We start from the raw sequence: 20,002 nt of genomic DNA on the forward strand, positions 1-20,002 counted from the left end.
CCTGGGGTATCATTCAGGATGCTGGGGATAGAATCCAGGTCAGCTGGGTGCAAAGCAGTCATCCTACCTGCTGTACTGTTTCTCCAGCCCCCTTAAATCAACTTGTTGATCCATTTTGAGTTAATTTTTGTGGTCCAGCTCTAAATAGCAATTGAATTTCTTTGCAAGTGACTTCCCAGTTTTCTCAGTACCATTTATTGAAGAGGCTTTCCTTTCTTCATTCTGTAGGATTGGTGGCCTTGTCATAAATTACGTGTCACTTAATGTGTACATTTATTTTGGGGCTCTTCTCTTCCTTTGATCTGAACATCTGATTTTGTTTCATTACCATAGTGTTATGACTGTTATTGATTCATGATATAGTTTAAAATCAAGGGAGCATAATGCTTCATTTTCTGAAGTTTCTTTCAGAGTTGCCTTGGCTCTTCATGGTTGTAGGCATTTCCAGACGAATTTGTTGTTTTATTTCCTTGAAGAATGCTGCTATGATCTTGATAGGAGGTTCGAAACATTTTGACAGTTAATTTCCTGCCTGTGGACACAGGATATTCTTCCATTTTTTTTGGTGCCTTCTTCTATTTCTTTTAACAGTGCTTTGTAGTTTTAGGGTATAGGACTTTGAGCTGCTTTTTCTAGAGTACTCCCATATACTTTATCTTTTTGTATGAATGTCTTTATCTCAGAGCACTTTAATAGGTTACTGCTGTCTATAAAAATTAATATTGTTTGCATACTCATTTGACTTTTTTTTGTAGCCTAAATTTAGCCTTAGTAGTTTGAGAGGATTATTTACTGTAGAAGTAATAAGAACAGCAACACAGATTGCATGTAGAAGACTGTGAGAGAGAAAAGCAAAATGAAACACTAGAAAATCAAATCAGTTTTGTAGGTATTTTTAAGGAAAGACAAAAAAATATCCCTGCTATCCTGAGATCAGGGAATTTATCTTCTGACAAAAATAGTAAACAATCAGTGTTGCAAAGTAGTAGCTTTGAATCATTAATGTAAAATGTAGGATAACATTGGTTTGTCCTTTCTCCCTTGCTACAGGGAGCGTAGGTTTATTGGGTTACACCCATCACAGTGCTCCCAAGTCACTCCCATTCTTCTGTATTTATCTGTAAACTCTTCTCTGTGCTCTCTTCCCCAACCAGTTAATCAGCTTTTTTTCTAATCAGATTCTATTAGTTTTTAAGGTCAGATCCTTCTAGGACACTGAACTTGTAAGTTAACATTGCCTTTCTCCTCTCCTTATATCTTTTGAATAGTTAACTTTAAAGCAATGTCCTTTTTGTATGGAAAAGGAAGACAGTTAATATTATGCTTTTGTAATGTGGGAGTAAATTGTCTCCAAACAGTCCACACTCTGGGGCATCTGTTTCTTCAACTTAAGCCTCAGTTGCCCTTGGTTCCTAGCACCCCAAAAGCAGGGTCCCGGCAAGGGACTGAATGGACACAGGGCAAGCTGTGAGCTACCCTGGCATCAAAATGGGCCAGGCCAAAGCACCACGATACTCAACTATAAGTTGAGAGCATGGTCATGGACAAATGCTATCATGATCCAAAAGTAATGACAAGATTAGGACCCTGCTAGGGATAGGAAAGACTAATCTGGCCTATGCACTTATGGTCTGAGATCGAGATGACCCCAGGAGAGCAATTCTATAAGCTTAATGTATCTCTTACTGTGTCCATGCAAAATGATTAATATTATGAATGTTTATATGTGTGTTGGACAAGGAGAAGAGAAACACACCCATGGGATTCCGGTCTTGGGTGGGTTGTCCTGCTGAGTGAGAGTCTGTTCTAGAAGAAGCTTCCCCTGAGGGAAAGACTTGACCTCTGTTGATTGTATGACACACCTATGTGTAAGCCCCAACCCCTCATGCTTTGGGATTTTAACTAGGCTGTAAGAGGGTGCTAGGGGAACCAGAGGAGAAGGAAAATGAGAGTGAGAAGGAGATTGAAGTGGAATCCAGAAGCAGAATGAAGTAGCATGGGGGAGGAGGAAGCAGGAGGAGAATCAGAGGAGAATGGAGATGGGAATGGAATAAACTGCAACTGAGACCAACCAGCCTGGCCCTCGTGCCTTCCTTTGCCCATCGCCATCGACCTCCATGGGGTGGGGGAAGTAGCCCAAGACTACCGAGAGAGAGCCGCTGAGTGAGGCCCATTCATAATTTATTTTTAGTAAATATAGCACTGCATTGTAGTACTGTCATCCTGTTCATCAATTTGCTCGAGTGGGCACTAGTAACATCTCCATTGTGAGACTTGTTGTTACTGTCTTTGGCATATTGAATATGCCATGGGTAGCTTGCCAGGCTCTGCCGTGCAGGCTGGCTACTCTCTGTAGCTTGCCAGACTCTCTGAGAGGGATGGAGGAATCAACCCCGGTTGGCCGCATGCAAGGCAAACACCCTACCCGCTGTGTGCTTCGCTTGAGCACATACCCTTTCTAGCTGTGATCATTTCTTTCTTCCTTTCATAACCAAACCTCCTATACATTTGCTATCTCTACTTCAATGTCTTTCCTGATATATTTCAATGTGCCTTTTTACCCAGTTCATTGCTTTTTTTGTGTCAAAATCAGCAGTTAAGAATAGAGAGATAGTACAAGAGTTAAGGCACTTGATTTGATTACAGATAACTCTGCTTTGGTCCCTGGCACCACTTATAACCCCCAAGAACCTCCAGGAGTAAGCACAGCTAGTGTAGCCTCAATGCCCCCTCCCCCAGTTCAAAATCAGTGATTATTGGTACATAACCATTTCCTCTGTCATATTTTCTTAAATGTCACTTAATATGCATGCATTTATATTCAACAGTTGTTATTCTCCTTGTTTTTAAATCATTATATTTATTGGCTCCCTTTATCACACCTTGATAAAAAGTATGTTTTATCATAGATTTCCTATTTTTCCGCTGAATTTATTAGTCACGCTCAGTTTCCTTTGCTGGCAGTTCCTACTGCTAACAGATCTTCTTAAATATGTATTTTTCTTGCATTGGGTGAAGTGTTCTGTAAATGTCAGGAATTAAATCAAATTGGTTAATCATATTATTTAAGCCTTCTTATTTTTACTGTTATTTGTGCATTTTCACTCACTGAAAAAAGGATAATTTTTAGCTATGTTCATTTCTCCTTGCAGTTGTTATATTTGTTCTGTGTATTTTGAAGATGTTACTTTTTAATGACTGAAAAATTAATTTTGTTTTCTGGATGAATTGATATTCATTGTTAAGAAAAATCTGTTTGTTAATGTTGTTAACAGATATCTCTCTTTGTTGATGTTGTTCAAATCTTCCTTAGCTTTAATGATTTTGTGCAAGGCAAGCACCCTAACACTACTGTTCTCTGACCCAACCCTCACTGATTTTCTATTTGTTTTATCAATTACTGAGAAATAAGTACTTAAATTTCCTGTTAATTGAATTGTAGATGGATTTTCTTTATGTTTCCTTGATGAATTGACCTTTCTATTATGATAAAAATAATTTTACCCGGGACTGGAATGATAGCACAGCTGGTAGGGTGTTTGCCTTGCACGCAGCCAACCCGGGTTTGATTCCCAGCATCCTGGGTGGTTCCCTGAGCACTGCCAGGAGTGCTTCCTGAGTGCAAAGCCAGGAGTAACCCCTGTGCATCGCCGGGTGTGACGCAAAAAGAAAAAAATAATAATAATTTTACCTGTGGTCATATCACTTTGTTTTGAAATCCAGTTTGATGTCAGTGTGGTTATTTCAGATTTCTTATGCTTAGTGTTCATATGGTATATATTTTTCACATCTTTTACTTTTGGTCAAACTTTCTGTAGTTTTAATATCCGTCTTATTTTTTAACCAGTCTTAACAGTCTCCTTTAATTAAAGCTCTTAGATTATTTATTTGTAATATAATTTTTGATATATCATTAACATGACTGGGTTTAATCCTATTGTTTTGCTCTTCATTTTCTTTTTCTTTGTCTCATCATATGTTTCTTTTCTTTTTAACTTCTTTTGGATGGAGTGTTTTATCACTTCATTTTTATCATTTGCTTAAAAAATAAAATATATTCTTTAGTGGTCATCTCAGCTTTTAAGAGAGATCTTTTGCTTATCTTTTCTATAATGTTACACTATTTCATAGATAACATGAGAATTATATAACAGTAGATTCCCATTTCTAGTCTAATGTTCATGCTCTTTGTGAGACTGTTGTTATATATTTTACTTCCACATATTTCTTGGGCTCCCAAGAATTCCCAGACCTCCCAAGAACGTACACACTTCTACGCCCTCCAAAAGGATATTAAAAGTAGTCTAATTGCAAATGAAATAAGACCCTTAGCGGCAGTTATCTGTGGACAATTAATTTCAGGAAAAGTTCTCTCTGTGAATATTAAAACTGCAGAATAATATTTAAATAACATGAAAAGCTTTATTTTTGAGAAATATAGAACTAAAAGTATTCTCATAAAATTTTCTGGCTGAATATGAATATTCTATTTAAATTCTTACCAGCCCTCTTGAAAACTGTGAGAATAAAAGATTTTAAGCCTAGCCATAGGTTTGATGAATGTGTGGACCCATCCCGGGAAGGTGTCAGGTTACATACCATTTGGAATTAATTTTTAACTCTATTATTATATATTGAGTTATGAGGCCTATTTATTAGTAAAACAAATGAACTTGAATTGTGATTATGTCACTGTGATTAAAGTTTATCTCACCTACAAATCATTGCTTACTTCTATGTAGTCCCTCTGAATTTACATATATAATGCACATGTGCCATTTATTTTTATTGGCTTGCATGCATCTGGAGAAAGTGTTACAGGGTATATATTTTGCTCACTGTTCTATAATATATATATATGATGCAAATCATTAAATACTAGACATCAAGCATAAAGTCTGCCAACAGTGGGAGATTCAGCAAAGAAATACTTTCAGTATTATTATTAAGTGTTTTAACAGCAGTGTGTCTTTGCCATAATCTTGTAGTTCATAACGACTTTTTTCCTCTTGAGTGCTATAACATGTAAATTATCCTCAAATAATGGGAACCTGTCATTTTTAATTCTCAAAAACAGATTGTAGCAATAAAATTGGCCAAGTACACAAATTTTCATTAATGTGCTAAACATTGTGTTTTCTTCACATTCTCCCATCTGGTGTAGGGTTTTTATCATGGCCTTAGGAATCACATTTCAGATATTACATTTTCCTTTTAGATTATCCTACCTTATGACTTATGTACTTGTTTGGTTTGGTTTATCTCCCTGTTTGTCCCTGACATTCCAAATTGTTGAGATGGTCGACAGGTTATTTCTAATACCCCTGCCTAGTCTTTCAAATGTCAGTACACAATCAAATTTTAAACACCTCAACTGTGCGTTGTTCTTTCTTCAACATAGTTTGTGGAAAACCTATTGCTATAAATGATTCTCAGTATGAACATCAAAATACCTGTTCTTCCCAGTTTTCTGTTCTAGTTGGAAAGTCTTTACTCACCTACCAACCATCACTCATAGAAATGTTAGGTTTTTGTTGCTGCACTAATTTGAGATCCCTGATTCAACCAGTGTCAGTTAGCCAGCAACTGCTAGGAGGCTCACCAACTATGTATCATAGTGATTAGCCAAGTTTCAAAGTAACTTAACATAGAACTTCAACAAATACATGGAGAAGATTGGCTACAGGAATTCACTAAATACCTGGGGAAAGTTGATATACAAAAATGAGAAAGAAGAGTTAGCAAAAATAACATGAAAGATGGACAAAAGTGCCCCATGAGTGAGTCAAAGTGAATTTTCATTTTCCGATACTGCTTGATACCCCAGCTAAATTGAAACCCAGTTGAAATTTAAGAATATTAGAACAGGTTATATCCCCGAAGCTCTAAATATGTGATGTAGGTGAAAATTAGGTTTAGATATCATTTTTTATTTTACCCTTTTTTATTTTCTGATTATTTTATTTCTAATAAGAATTCTGTTTGGTTTCTTTTGAAGATGTTGAGGACATGTTCACTTCCAGATCTCTCCAAGCTGTTTCGAACACTGATGGACGTTCCTATTGTAGGAGATATGCGCCAGGACAATCTTGAGTTAGATGAAATCGAAGATGAGCACATAAAAGAAGGACCCTCTGATTCCGAAGACATGTGAGCATGATACCATTAATGGATACTAACACTAACCGAGCTTCTGAATTTAGTTAGGTTTCAGAGATGGTGACTTACCTAGACAAGTTTTAAATGATCTGCAGCAAATTTTTTCCTATTCCTTCAGCTTCTCACAGAAGATTTAGAATACATGTGATGCAAATTTTGATCTGTATCTGACTTACAGAACAGTCTCATTTGAATGAAGAACATAAGAAAAATCATTACTACGTGTGTTCTGTCTTCTTCCCCGCTGAGCTTTCAGTACACTGACTTGTACATGGTCGCTGCTTAGTAAATGCAGATTAAACGAGTGATTGCTCAAATTATAAACATTGCATCGGAAATTGCGAAGTCCTTGCTACTTTACAGTTCCTCAGGAAAAATTGCTGGAGAGCTTTTTATTTATCTCCTTTATGTATTATTTCTAAACCATGGCAGTGAGTGGGCAGACGGATATTTATTTCTGCATGTGCAGATCTGTGTTCTGTATATATATTTAACTTAAGATTGTTTTCACAAAATTACTTTGCTCAGGATTCTTGAGGAATCTAGAATTCAGAAAGGAAATTTGATCTTTAACATTTTTGAGAACCAGAAAAAGTGATGGCCCTAGATAGAAATTCCCCTTTACCTTCTCTGATCCCTGATAGCCTTCTTAGTCCCGAAGACATATATTGCAAAGAGTTTTGGGGAACATACAATCCTAAGCACCCTGGAATCTCTTGTTCCAGATGGTACAGTGTATTGAAATTACCTGGAGGATGTTACAAAATATTAGGATATTATACGGCTTATAATTTTACTTTAAAATACCGGCTTTTATCTCTACCTTTCAGTAGAAAAGAATTGTGTTTGGATATGATTGAAAGTATTTTGTCCATTTTATGGGATTTTTCTACTGGTATTTCTTGAGTCAGGTCTCTGCCTCTGATATTTTTGTTTTAGTTTAAGTCTTGTCCCTTATCTTAAGTTTCTAACGAAATTTATAAAGTCTTTTACTTTTTAAAGAAAAGTAAAAAGAAAAGTACTTTTCTTTTTTTTTTGTGGGCCACACCCAGCAGTGCTCAGGGATTACTCCTGGCCCTTCACGCAGGGATCACTCCTGACAGTGTTCAGGGATCATATAGGGTGCCGGGGACCAACCCACTCAGGGATCACTCCTGACATTGATCAGAACCATATAGGGTGCCTCGGATTGAACTCAACTCAGCATCAGGAAGGCAGGCGCCTGCCTGCTATCCTGTCTGTCACTCCAGCCTCAAAGTCAGAAATTCTTTTTAATGATTAAGGTCACCCTTTTTTCCACTTTTTTCTTTAAATTCTGTAGATTTTTTTCCTAATGCACTTAGAATTTGGAGAGAATTATCTCTTTATTCTTTCCCTTGTTTGGCCACGTCATTTTGTGCTTTTAAAAACCTTCCCATACTCTATAGAGAGCGTCTCACCACAAAGTGCTAGGTGAAAGTTGGATCCCAAGTCTGTGTAAAATCATCTTATTTTACTGAGTGTAATATAGCTTATTTGTACCATGTAATCTTTTTTTTTTTTTCTTTTTGGGTCACACCCAGCGATGCTCAGGGGTTACTCCTGGCTTTGCACTCAGGAATTACTCCTGGCGGTGCTTGGGGGACCATATGGGATGCCGGGGATCGAACCCGGGTCGGCCGCGTGCAAGGCAAACGCCCTACCCGCTGTGCTATCGCTCCGGCCCCGGTACCATGTAATCTTTTCATTATTTTCAATGGCAGAATTTTAATTTAAAATTTAAATTAGAAGATTTTAGCAATAAAAATTGGTAAACAGGTTTTCTAAGCAATTTATTCCATATCTATATAGGGTGATAAATTTCACTTGGAGAAAATGTTGGTTTAAACTTTGTTCAGTAAAAGCACTTACTAATCAGATAAACTCAGCTGAGTTGTTTGGGTCCCCTTTGGGTAAAAGACGTTAATCTCCTCCTCTGCTTGCAATGGCAGGCTCGCAGCCCTGAGCACTTTCCATTCTGTGGAAGGATTTAAGTCAGTCCTCTCGACTGGCTACTGCAGTTTAGCATGCGGTCACTGTTTAGTCGGTGAAGTACTGGTGCTTAGCATGTGGAATTGGTATATACTATTATAGTTAAATATTTCAGTTAAATGCTACCATAGGGTAATCTGAACGGTTAGACAAATCATGCTTTCCTTTAGTTGCTAGAAAACTCTTTGGGGGTGGGTTTGGGCCATACTTGGCTGTGCTTAGGTCTTTCTCCTGTCTCTGGGCTCAGGGATCACCCCTGGTTGGCGTGCTGTGCAGGAGTGTGGACGGGAATGCAGATGGTACAGGGGTCAGCTCAGAGTTGGTCATGCGCGGAGCAAGTGCGTAAAGCCCTGTACGCTTTCTCCAACCCGACTAGGAAACCCTATGTGCACCAGCTCCTCCATATACACGATGCCGAGATATCCTGTATGACCTGCAGCAGCAGCAGAGGGGGGTGGGGTAGGGTGGGGGGACTCTGGTGATTGTGGTCTGGCTCTCAGCCCTTGGCTAACTGTAGAGAAAGGGAGACCCGAGGACGGCTGAAAGCAGAGCTTTTTGCGGAGGTTTCAGTGGAGATGGCGGAGAGGCTCTGCTTGGGCCCTAGGTGTCAGAAGAATCGGGCCAGGGCCAGGACTGACTGGAACTGCAGTAAAGTGTGTCTTTGGGGCCGCATCCGGCCACCAGTGTGAGATAGAAAACACTACCCGCCCCCCTCCCACAGGGACTCACACCCCTAGCTGTGCTGCGGGCATCTTTCTTTGTTTTGTTTAGGTTTGGGGGGCTTTTGTAAGGGGGCGGGGCTGGCCATGCCCAGCGGGGCTCGGGGCTTACCCCTGACTCTGCTCAGGAATCACTCCTGATGGGTCTGTCCAAGAAGCATATAGGGTGCGGGGGATCGAACCTCGGCCTGCTGCCAGCAGAATGATGGCTCTGGGTCCCGAGCATATCATTTTAAAGGAGAATTTTTATCTAAAGGCAAAGTTCTGCACTGAAGATTTTTAGGATTAGTATGTTTTAATTATGCAATTAAATGTCTTTGTATTTTAAAATTTTCCTAAAAATAAGCATCTAAACAAAGTGGTGACCCGTTATCTCATTAGCTCATCCTATGAGCTTGAACATTTACATTTCTAAAATTTCTAAATTTTTCACTTCTAAAATTTCAAGTGCCTGGTGTTTATATCAAAAAATCAAAAATCTTTCCTATTCTATTAAACATCTATGCCAGGATTTTGCTGAAATTTCAAAAATTCAGGAAAGGAAAACGTTTCACTATTTGTTTTGGAAAGCAAATGAGAAAACCTTTTTAGTCAGGCCTCTTAAAATATTCAGAGTCTTTCAAAATTTAAGCAACAAATATTGGTAGTTATTTGCTTTTCTTTGATAAATCAGGACCATTTTAAACAAGTCATGCTACTTATTACAGAAAACGCCATGTACTGTATTATCTTTTTATTTATCTTTGTTTCCTTTGTTTAAAAACTGTGTAGACTTTCTTCAGATAGCTTTTGTATCCACTACTTGTACTTTTAAGTAAGAAAAGAGACCGTCCGTGTAAATTAACAATTTAGAATAAGCTAAAGGCCTCTATATCTGTTCTGGGTTTTTTTTGTTTGTTTGTTTATTCTGGGTTTGGAGCCACACTCAGTGGTGCGGAAGGCTTACTCCTGGCTTTGTGCTCAGGGATCATTCCTGGTGGGTGCTGGGGGACCATATGCTGTGCAGCGCATGTGCAAGGCAAGTGTCCTATGTCTCTCCAACCCACGGCAAAAGTTTTGGTAAGGTTCGGTTTTTCAAATTTCAGTGTGTTTGAAGAAGCTGATACAGATTTGCAGGAGCTCCAGGCCTCAATGGAGCAGTTACTTCGAGAGCAGCCTGGGGAAGAATACAGCGAGGAGGAAGAGTCGGTCCTGAAGAACAGCGACGTGGAGCCGAGCGCCAATGGACCGGAGCTGCCCGACGAGGATGACAATCCCAGCAGTGCCAGCGCCCTGAACGAGGAGTGGCACTCAGGTGTGTGAGCGCGGGCGCGGCTCTTCCCTCAGGAAATGCCTATAAATTATTCAAGTGAAAATTTTCCCAAGAGCTGTAATAAGCTATTTCTGACTTAAAATATGACTCAGGTATACTTCTCTTTTGTTCATTCCTTTTCTTTCCACAGAAATATGCATATCCATGTGTTCTACCTCTTTTTCCTTAAGAAAATGCTGCTTTTTTCAAATTTTAAAGAGGGACCTTCCCTGGGGTGCTCTGGGGCCCAGGTGACATTCTTTGGGATAGAGTCTCAGCAGTGCCAGGATAGGGCCTTGCTGGGGTTCACCAGGGATACGCCCAGCTGTGCGTGGGTGACCTATGCCCTGTCAGGGCTCACACTCAGGGCCTATGTAAAGCCTGAGCTTTCCCCTTTAAGCTATCTCCCAACCTTAGGAAATGCTTTTTCAAGTATTCAGTCATTTCTTGACATATTTTTCTAGTAATAAATAACTTAGTTAACTTTATGCTTTGTTTTAGAGTGAGCTTGAATGTATTAGCAGAGTTAATACTGAAAGCACTTTTAAAGATTTTGACACTTTTTTTTCATAGCATTACCCCTAAGTTTCATGTATACCTCTCAGTTGTATATTTAAAGAACTATATTCTATTTGGGCAAGGAGCTAATGTGAAAAGGAATGATTCCTTACTGATGTCGTTTATGAGAACCTTTCAGTATATTTTAGGGATGTACATGACATTAAATATATTGAGCATATAATAATTTATAGATAATTTTCCTAAAGTTTTATGGTTTCTATCTTAGGTCTTCTGCCCTCTACATTTGTTTACTTTTTATTACCAGTGCTTTAAAAAAAAATGTTGAAGTTATGTGTAGTTGTCTGTATGGCTCCTTTTTATATTTCTTATTAACTTGAATGACATCATAGGTTTTTGTTTTGTTCTGTTGTGTTTTGTTTGCATGGACCACATCCATCGACCAAAGCTTATTCCTGGCTCTGTGCTCCAGGATCGTCCCATTTGCAGTGCTAGGGATTGAACTAGGGTTGACTGTGAAGAAGGCAGAAGCCTTATCTCCCAACTGCCCAAGGAAATTTTTATCTAACCTCATTTACTATCTATAAAAGAAAAAAGTCTCAAAAAAGCACATTTATTATGACATTTATGTGCTGTAATAAGCTATATAAATGACATATTCTAACAATAACAAAATTTAACATTAAAAGTACAAGTAATTGGGACTGGAGTGATAGTACAGTGGGTAGGGTGTTTGCCTTGCACACGGCTGACCCGGGTTTGATTCCCAGCATCCCTGAGCACCACCAGGAGTGATTCCTGAGTGCATGAGCCAGGAGTAACCCCTGTGCATCGCCAGGTATGACCCAAAAGGAGAAAAAAAAAAAAGTAATCTATTCACTTGTCATAAATTTAGTCTGTTAAGCTAAGAACTGCTTTATTCTGTTTTAATTTTAACAGCAAAACGTCCTTTTTTTTAGATAACAGTGATGATGAAATTACTAGTGAATGCGAATATGATAGTGTATTTAACCATTTAGAGGAACTTCGACTTCACCTGGAACAGGAAATCGGCTTTGAAAAGTTCTTTGAGGTTTATGAGAAAATGAAAGTAAGTAAAATGTCAATTAGACCATTTTATTTTGGGATGTGCTCTATTTGAGTTGCTAATGAAATGGTAAAGATCTTTATTGTTTTATATGTGTATGTATATATCACTATCATTCTCATCCTGTCATCTTGTTCACCTGTTTGCTCGAGCAGGTGCCAGTAACATCTCTATCATCCTTGTCATGTGCTAGTGTAGCCCGATGGCAATGGCGTACTGGGGGCTCTTTCAGAATCAGGGGAATGAGGACAGTCGTTGTTACTATTTTTGACATATTGGGTAACTTGCCAGGCTCTGCCGTGTGGGCAGGGGATACTCTTGGTAGCTTGCTGGGCTCTCTGAGAGGGACAGAGGCCTTTGGGGCGACCTCTAACCGCCTTTACAGGTGTTCCCGGTTTACCGAATGTAAGCTTTTGGTTGACTGGCATGTTGTAATGATCTGCACACTGACAAACACACACCTGGGACATCTGCAGCCTCAGATTGATCTCCTTGAGGCTGATGGAGTGCGCCCGGAGGTTGTTGAGCAGGTGGCAGAGCAGGATCCTATTGCAGAGGGTCTGTGCCATATATATCTATATATAATAATAGCTGAAGTCACCAGTTTAATATTCAAATGTTAATTTATAATTGGAAATTACATAGGCTATTCATGAAGATGAAGACGAAAATATTGAGACTTGTTCAACAATAATTCAGAATATTTTGGGAAACGAACATAAGCATCTTTATTCCAAGATTCTTCATTTAGTTATGGCAGATGGAGCCTATCAAGAAGGTATGACTTCCTCCTGTCTTTATGTTTTAAATAAATGTGTGAAAAACAAGAAGACAAATGTAAATCGGTGAACTTACATCATATGCATTTGGTGAAATCAGTACTGAAACCATATCTAATACTTTAAACAGTTAAAATTGTAACCGTCCTATTTTATTGATTCTTTCATATTGTTTATATATTTTTTAAAGCCCATCTTAGACAACTCAGGAAATAAGAATAATTTCTTGTCAAGAAAGTAATACTAAACTTTTAGACACATAATGCATTATCAGTATGGAAAACCTCTCCAAAATAACACCAAATTTAATCTCTCCATAGAGAGAGAAGAATTCAGCTATAATGAATTGAATGAAAACCATTTTTGTATTTGGAAAATACATATTTAATACATACTTAATACAAATACATATTTGGAAAATATGTATCTAACATATTTCCAAGGAACTCACTGGAAATATGTTAGAATATTATTAAAACCTAAGATTAAAATGAAACTTTTCATTTCCGTTTCATCAGATTTAACCAGGAGCACTTAACATAGAATCACAATCTGTATTACAGCTTTCAACTCTGTAACAAGCCAGTCAGATGACATTAAATGATTTGTTTTAAAGGTTTTAATTTCCTTGACCATATAAAGTAAGAGGATCTCCAGTCTAATGTACTGTGACTGTTTATAAGAGTACTTATTGAGTGCTGCTTTTGTCCTGGCATCTCACTGCTATAGACATTAAATGATATGTGTGTCTTTGCTTACATGTTGTTAATAGTTTCCATGGCAAATGAGGCCAAGTGTTCATTCTAAATTATTTACATAAAGTGTAGTACAACACGAAAGCAGGCTATAGAATTTTGAGAGAAATGTGTAGAGAATACCTTGTGGGGAAAACATGTGTTTGGTTTCAGGGAGGCTTTCTTGGTTTGTTTTGGTTTGTTGGTTTGTTTTTGGGCCACACCTGGCAGTTCTCAGGGATTACTCCTGACTTTGCACACAAGTATCACTCCTGGTGGTGCTCAGGGGACCATATAGGATGCTGGGGATCAAACCCAGTTGCCCATGTGTAAGGCAAGTGCCCTATCTGCTGTACCATCTCTCCAGCCCCATGAACCAATAAGAATGTGTTTTAAGAGGATCAAATTGAACTTATTGGAAACTTCTTATTTCGAGTTAATGATTATAACTAATACACTGAAGTGTTTAAAGTAGAAAACATGTGTAGGGTGAAGACATGTTTTTCTGTGCCTAGGACTTTTGAGTAGTAGGAGTGAAAATGAACATTCTTGTCTTGTACCTGGCTTTAAAGGAAGGATTTTTCACTTTTCCTCATTAATGATGATGTTACTGGGGGACAGAGAAGATAGTACAGCAGGGAAGATGCTTCCCCTGGCACCCAGCCTACCTGGGTTCAATCCCTGGCATCCCACATGGTCCCCTGAGCACCAGCAGGACTAATTCCTGATCACTGGGTGTGGCCCCAAACTCCCACCCCCCTGCAATAATAGAGATGATATTCACCGTGAGTTTATTGTGTGTGACCTTTCCAATATTGAGGTAAGTTCCTTCAGTCCTCATTTTGCTGATGATTTTTTTCCATAAATGAATGTTGAATCTTTTTTTTTTTTTTGATCTTTTAATTGAGTTACCTGGGTGTTGAATCTTGTCAAATTTCTTTCTCTGTACCTATGGAGATGATAATTTTTTTTTCTTTTTGGGTCACACCCAGCAATGCACAAGGGTTACTCCTGGCTCTGCACTCACGAATTACTCCTGGCGGTGCTCAGGGAACCATATGGGATGCTGGGAATCGAACCCGGGTTATTTCCCTGCTGGTTCTGGGTCAAGGCTAAGGTGGCCTCATGGAATCTGCTCAGAAGCATTCCCGAGTCTTGTATTTTATGGAAGAGCTTGAGAATATGGGTCTTTGATGTCTAAAAGGGCTTCCTAGTAGGCCCATCTGGCTGGGACTTTTGACCTAAGGCAGATTTTTGCTAATCATTTCAGCTTCCTTGAAAGCAATAGGTCTCTTCAGGTCTATGCTTTCTCCTGGGTTGGGAGAGGTTGTAAGACTAGAAATTTATCCGTTCCCCTTGCAGCCAGTGGGGTTGACGCAAGCCCAGGATTCCCGCTGGGTGGGAGTGGGTGGGAGCCTCATTCTTTTAACTCATAAACAAATTTGGAGCATTTTTGAAGAATTCATTTCTAGAATATGCATCAGGAAAATCAGTCGATCGTACCAGTTGTGAACAGTTGTTGAGGGTTTAGTACAGCTGGGAAGGCGTTTTCCTTGCACTCGGCTGACCTCAATTTGATTCCCGGCATCCCACATGGTCCTCCAGCACCGCCAGGAGTACTTCCTGAGTGCAGAGCCAGAAGCAACTCCTGAACATTGCCAGGTGCGACCCTCAAAAATTAATAAATAAAATGAAATGATGCTTGGATATGACAGTGTACACCCCAGTTTGTAAATGTCAACTCTGTTGTAAACACATTACCTTAACTATAATCAATTGAAAAACAAATTGAATTATGCTTAATTTTAGCAATATAAATATAAAGTCTGTATACATTTTATCTTTTTCTCCAAGAGGTTTGGGAGATTGCATATTTTCAGTGTACATAGTCTAAGAAAATTAGATTACCAACAGGTGTTTGGGAGTCAGCCTATCAGGCAAAAACAAGTACCGGCAATAAAAACTTAAGCCAAGAAGGAAATAAGAATTCAAAGTTCATGTCCATAGATTACATTTTCTGAAAATAGGTCACAAGTTCGGTGCTGATCTTTGTAGCAAAGCTGGAAACCTAATTAATTACATGAGTCACATGGGTCATAAAACCAAACATGTCAATTACTCAGAGGATAGATATTTTTGGTATTGAAACAAAAGAGCACTTTTCCCCCTGTGATATTTAAAATGAGGACTTTTATCACACAGTATTGCCTCAGAGTTTAATAATGTATGGATTTCTTTAAAGAGGTCATTTTTTTTCTTAGCCTCAATTTAAGGGTCCATAAGCTTCAGTATAAAACTGAAATATTTTTTTGAAAATAGAATTATTACAATAAATATCTTCTAAATACTAGGTTATAACTATCACATGAAAATAAGAAATTTTAGCATTCTCTACAACTTGTGGATTCCTGGTGTTATTCTGCTATTTGACCCCATTTTATTTAAAAAAAAAAGTGCTGTAACAATGAAAAATAACCTCAATTTTATAACATTATAAAATTATTTATAATATATATAATATAATTATTATATAATAATTTCCTGGGGCCCTGTCTCAAAAAATGACAGTGTTTGTCAACCTTTTCCCCACCATGGCCCCAGTCAGTGACATCCCCCACATCCTATTGCTTGTCTCCCTAGTCTTGTGCCATGACCCCCACTTACAGAATTTGAGGGTGGTCTGTAGGGACCGAGCGCCCCCATTTGAGAGGCACTTAAGTAAATGAATGCAGAATGATTGAATTTAGGTAGATCTGTGGAGAGTATCAGACCAGTTCCATTTGTATTTGGCTATTCATTATGCAGTTTCCTCAGATAACTTTGTAATACAAGTTTTCATAAGAAATAGTAACTTGGGGTTCTATTCTCTGAACAGAGAATTTGGGATTTAGCTTTGATTGACAGGTATCTGGGGTCTTCAATTTTATGTTGCCCCATTTAAGTGGAGAACTATAATAATCAGTTTAGGATTAGCACTCTCTTTCATCAGCTCAGTGGTACAGTGTACACAGAACATTCCTCTCCAAGGCACCTAGAACCAGGCTAGGTTAATACACTATTCAAGACATGATGTGAGATTTTCTGTACTATACAAATGAAAAGGGAATCAGGACCTTGAGGTTACAAATCACAAAACCTGCAGTAATCATTTCTGTCATCAGAAAACAATGCTAGGCACTGAAAACTAAATGCCTAGCATGGCAATTTTATTTCAAAATCTTCATAAGTCCCTAAAACATTAGTTTATTAAAACATGATTGTAAAATTGCATTGGATTTTCTAAATAAGTTGACCTATTTTGTTAGTGTTGGTATAGACTTAATGTTAGACATTGACTTGTTTTATATTAGAATAACTGTCCTCTTATCAGAAATAATTATATCCTATATATAGCTGTACATAAGGCCACTGTTTTGTTTGCATCTAGGAGAGACTAATAAAGCTATGTTATCTGCCTGTGCTGATCTCTACTTTTATAATCTGTGTTGAGGGAAGGTTGGGAATGGTTATGAAAGAAAGGAATAAATTATATCTATATCTACCCCAACCAGAGTCTTTAAGGTACAAGCTTAAAAAAAAAATAAGTCTAACGTATGTTTGTATTTGATTTGACTGGAACTTAACCTGAGTTCTTAGAAGGCAGCTTTTAGCTCTTGCGCTCCTCACAGGTCTGGTTGCTGCAGCTGTGTTGATGTTAACAGCCAAATGTCGCTTAGTCCATGTCTTGGTACCCTCTTGAGCCAGAAGTTAAATAGAAGTAGTAAAATGTGAAAATTTTTATGTTATTCCTAAAAAGTTTCTCCACAAAGAGAGAGCTATCATTGTGACCGATGGTAGAGTGGTAAACGCCACACTCTTCAGGTGAGGCACACTTGTTAGAGTCCGGCTGTTCAGAGTGGCTGCCGTGGTGCTCGCACACGTGCTCACCACGGCTCACACTTTCTGGCCGTGACATTGCACACGTGTTTGGTGCAAACCGCCTCTGTAGTGCTTACATACAACTGCCACGGTGCAGCTGAAATCCCTTGCAGCACCACGGATCACAGCTGGGAGAGCCGCCTGGGACACAATTAGCGCATGTGGTGACACTGCACATTTGAACTTAGACATTCCGGGCCAGTGCACTGCTCCTCAGGAGCCAAGCTCGTAGCTTTCTCAAGAAGGAAACACATGCCTTTCCTCCGCAATTAATTTAGAGTATTTTATGCTGTGAATATATAACGAAATTACGTATGGCAGTTAAAATGAACTAAATTTTCCTCTGTCAAATCATGTGAGATGCATAAATATGAAGTATTGAGTAATATCTGATGCCATTTATATAATATTTTCAAGCAATTTTAGTCATTTATCCATATAATAAAAATGAAAAACCATGGGAGAGAGAGATAATCATTAATTTTAGGATACTGCTTGTGCCCCTGGGGAAAAAGAGAAAATATTATGGGAAGAGTATCATACTTTGTGACTGCAGTAAGTGTTCTCTTAATAAATATTTGAAACCAATATGGTCAAAGTTAACTTTCAACAATTCTAAGCATTATGCACTTAATTTGTTTGGTGTTTGTTACTTAATTCTCTGTAATTTCCTATTTGAAATTCCAGTTGTAAAATATGAGCAAATTGATGGTACAAAATGAAAAGTATAATAAGAGGAGCAATAAAATGTATCTTGCATAAAGCAATGATTCAGCCCTATTGTTAGAAATAAGATATGATAGGAGTATGTGTTATTGTAACATTTGCATTTTAAACCGCGTTAAAGCTCTTTTCCTGCAGCAAGAAAAAAGAATGAACTGGGTTTTTTGTTTGGTTTTTTTTTTTTTTTTGGCTAAGTAGATTGGATTTGATTTGAAATAAATCTTTTTTTCTTTTTTTTGCAGATAATGATGAGTGATCATCACAGAAGTCTTTAATTATCAGTTCTGTGAAAGCATTTGAATTTGGCTTATCAGAATAACAAGACCCAATAGGAACTGTAAAATTTTTAATATATGAAATACGAGATGTAAGGTGGGCATGCCGATTGCATGGAAGAAAGATGCTATTTTTCAATTGAGATCTAGTAACACGTACTTTGCTTGCTGAGTTCTATTGGTAGTCACCTTTTATAGCATCTGTACTTTATCCAACCAAAGCATAAGGAGATATTGACCCGGAACTGGACTTAATGTTCCTGAAGACCTACCGTGCTGTAGTAACTTGGACTTTTATCAGTGTCTTTAGGTTAAAAGAATTATATGTATTGTAAAAAAACCTGCCTGTATTTATTTAAGTGTTTAAGCATGACCTTTTCTCCTTTCTATTTACGTCCATTGGCAGCAATTCTGCGTAAAGTAACCTCGTTGAGGGCACTATTAAATTTTCACATTTTAAAATGGACAGTTTAGCCTTAAACTTTATATTCTCGGTTATTTTTCAACTATTGTGTTTTTTGAACTACCTGGGTGAAAGAAATTGTTGAAAATTTGATTATGAAAGATAGCAATATTGTATTCCTGATATTAAAAATGTTGATAATTACAGCTATTTCTCTTTAAGGACCAAAACCAGATATATATCTAGAAATCAGTCTGAGAATTTTAACTCTGTGTCTGTAACATAAAGTTGCCTTTTTGTTTTTCACTTACTTTCATGCATCTGTCTCAAGGACAGCAGGAGGTTAAAAAAGAGGGAAGGAAGTGTGTTTATTTTTAACACTACAGCAATTTGGTAAAATTGTATCTCAAAGCGGGAATATTTTCCTCTTTTACTTATTTCTCTATGTGAGAGAATTTAGTTAAGTCAAAACAATAATGATCTATTACAGTATGTCAAGTATTACATGATTTAATGAAAGATGTCTAAAGTTCAGGTTATTTGAGTTTATAAAAACAAAAGCCTAATTTTTGAAACAGTACAAAACAGCCTGATTGGCATAATCTATAAACTTAACAATAAAATCTTGCTGCACTATCAAAACTATGTTGAATTTATTATGTGTGTTATTTATAACATACAAAATAAAACAGTTGGTCATTATGTTTGTTTTTTTATATTCCTATTAACACTTAACTGTATGTCAGTAGTATCCTATTATTTATACTTTACTAGTTTATTCTCAATAGAATACCTTTATATAGAGCTGAGAGTAATTCCTCTTACCAGATGGTTTATTATTATTTTTTTAACTTTTGGGGTCACACCCAGAGATGCTCAGGACTTACTCCTGGCTCTCCACTCAGAAATTACTCCTGGCAGTGCTGGGGGACCATATGGGATGCTGGGGGTCGAACCAGGTTGGCCATGTGCATGGCAAACACCCTCCTTGCTCCAATTCAATATTTGTTTAATAGAAGAATATTTGATTTCTCATTCTCTACAAACCTGAAAGAATGTTTTGTGAAGGGTTGTTTTTAATTACTATACTACAAGTAGTAAGAAAGCAGTTTAGTAGAAACAATAAGGAAAGTTGTTTAGTCACGTTTCAAAAGTTGTTCTGTTTATAAGAATATGGACAGAGTCAGATTTGTGCCTTCTTAAATCCCATGAGTGGAGCTTTATTATGGAAAGTGGTCCCTGTTGATGTAGGTGAAGCCTAATATTGTTCTCTCAGGTCTGTTAGGAGTATTGGAGATGAAGCATTTGTAGAATCATAGGGTATTAAAGCTAGGAGGGTTCTCATATACACACTCATTTACATATTTATATTTAAAAAAAAAACA

At 37.7% G+C, this 20,002-nt stretch overlaps 1 protein-coding gene across 1 annotated transcript in view; it reads left to right on the forward strand.

Moving 5' to 3' along the window:
- The window catches only part of NEK1 (NIMA related kinase 1), a 139,717-nt gene extending 120,438 nt beyond the window's left edge, over positions 1-19,279 (forward strand). The window contains exons 30-34 of the mRNA XM_055122047.1: positions 5,999-6,150; positions 9,974-10,182; positions 11,658-11,788; positions 12,431-12,563; positions 18,182-19,279. Coding sequence (XP_054978022.1) covers positions 5,999-6,150; positions 9,974-10,182; positions 11,658-11,788; positions 12,431-12,563; positions 18,182-18,195 — 639 coding nt within the window. The 3' untranslated portion in view covers positions 18,196-19,279. The remainder of the gene's footprint in view (positions 1-5,998; positions 6,151-9,973; positions 10,183-11,657; positions 11,789-12,430; positions 12,564-18,181) is intronic.
- The last annotated feature ends 723 nt before the right edge of the window (positions 19,280-20,002 follow it).

The sequence above is a fragment of the Sorex araneus genome, chromosome 1 (assembly GCF_027595985.1).
Source record: "Sorex araneus isolate mSorAra2 chromosome 1, mSorAra2.pri, whole genome shotgun sequence".
Lineage (NCBI taxonomy): Eukaryota > Metazoa > Chordata > Mammalia > Eulipotyphla > Soricidae > Sorex > Sorex araneus.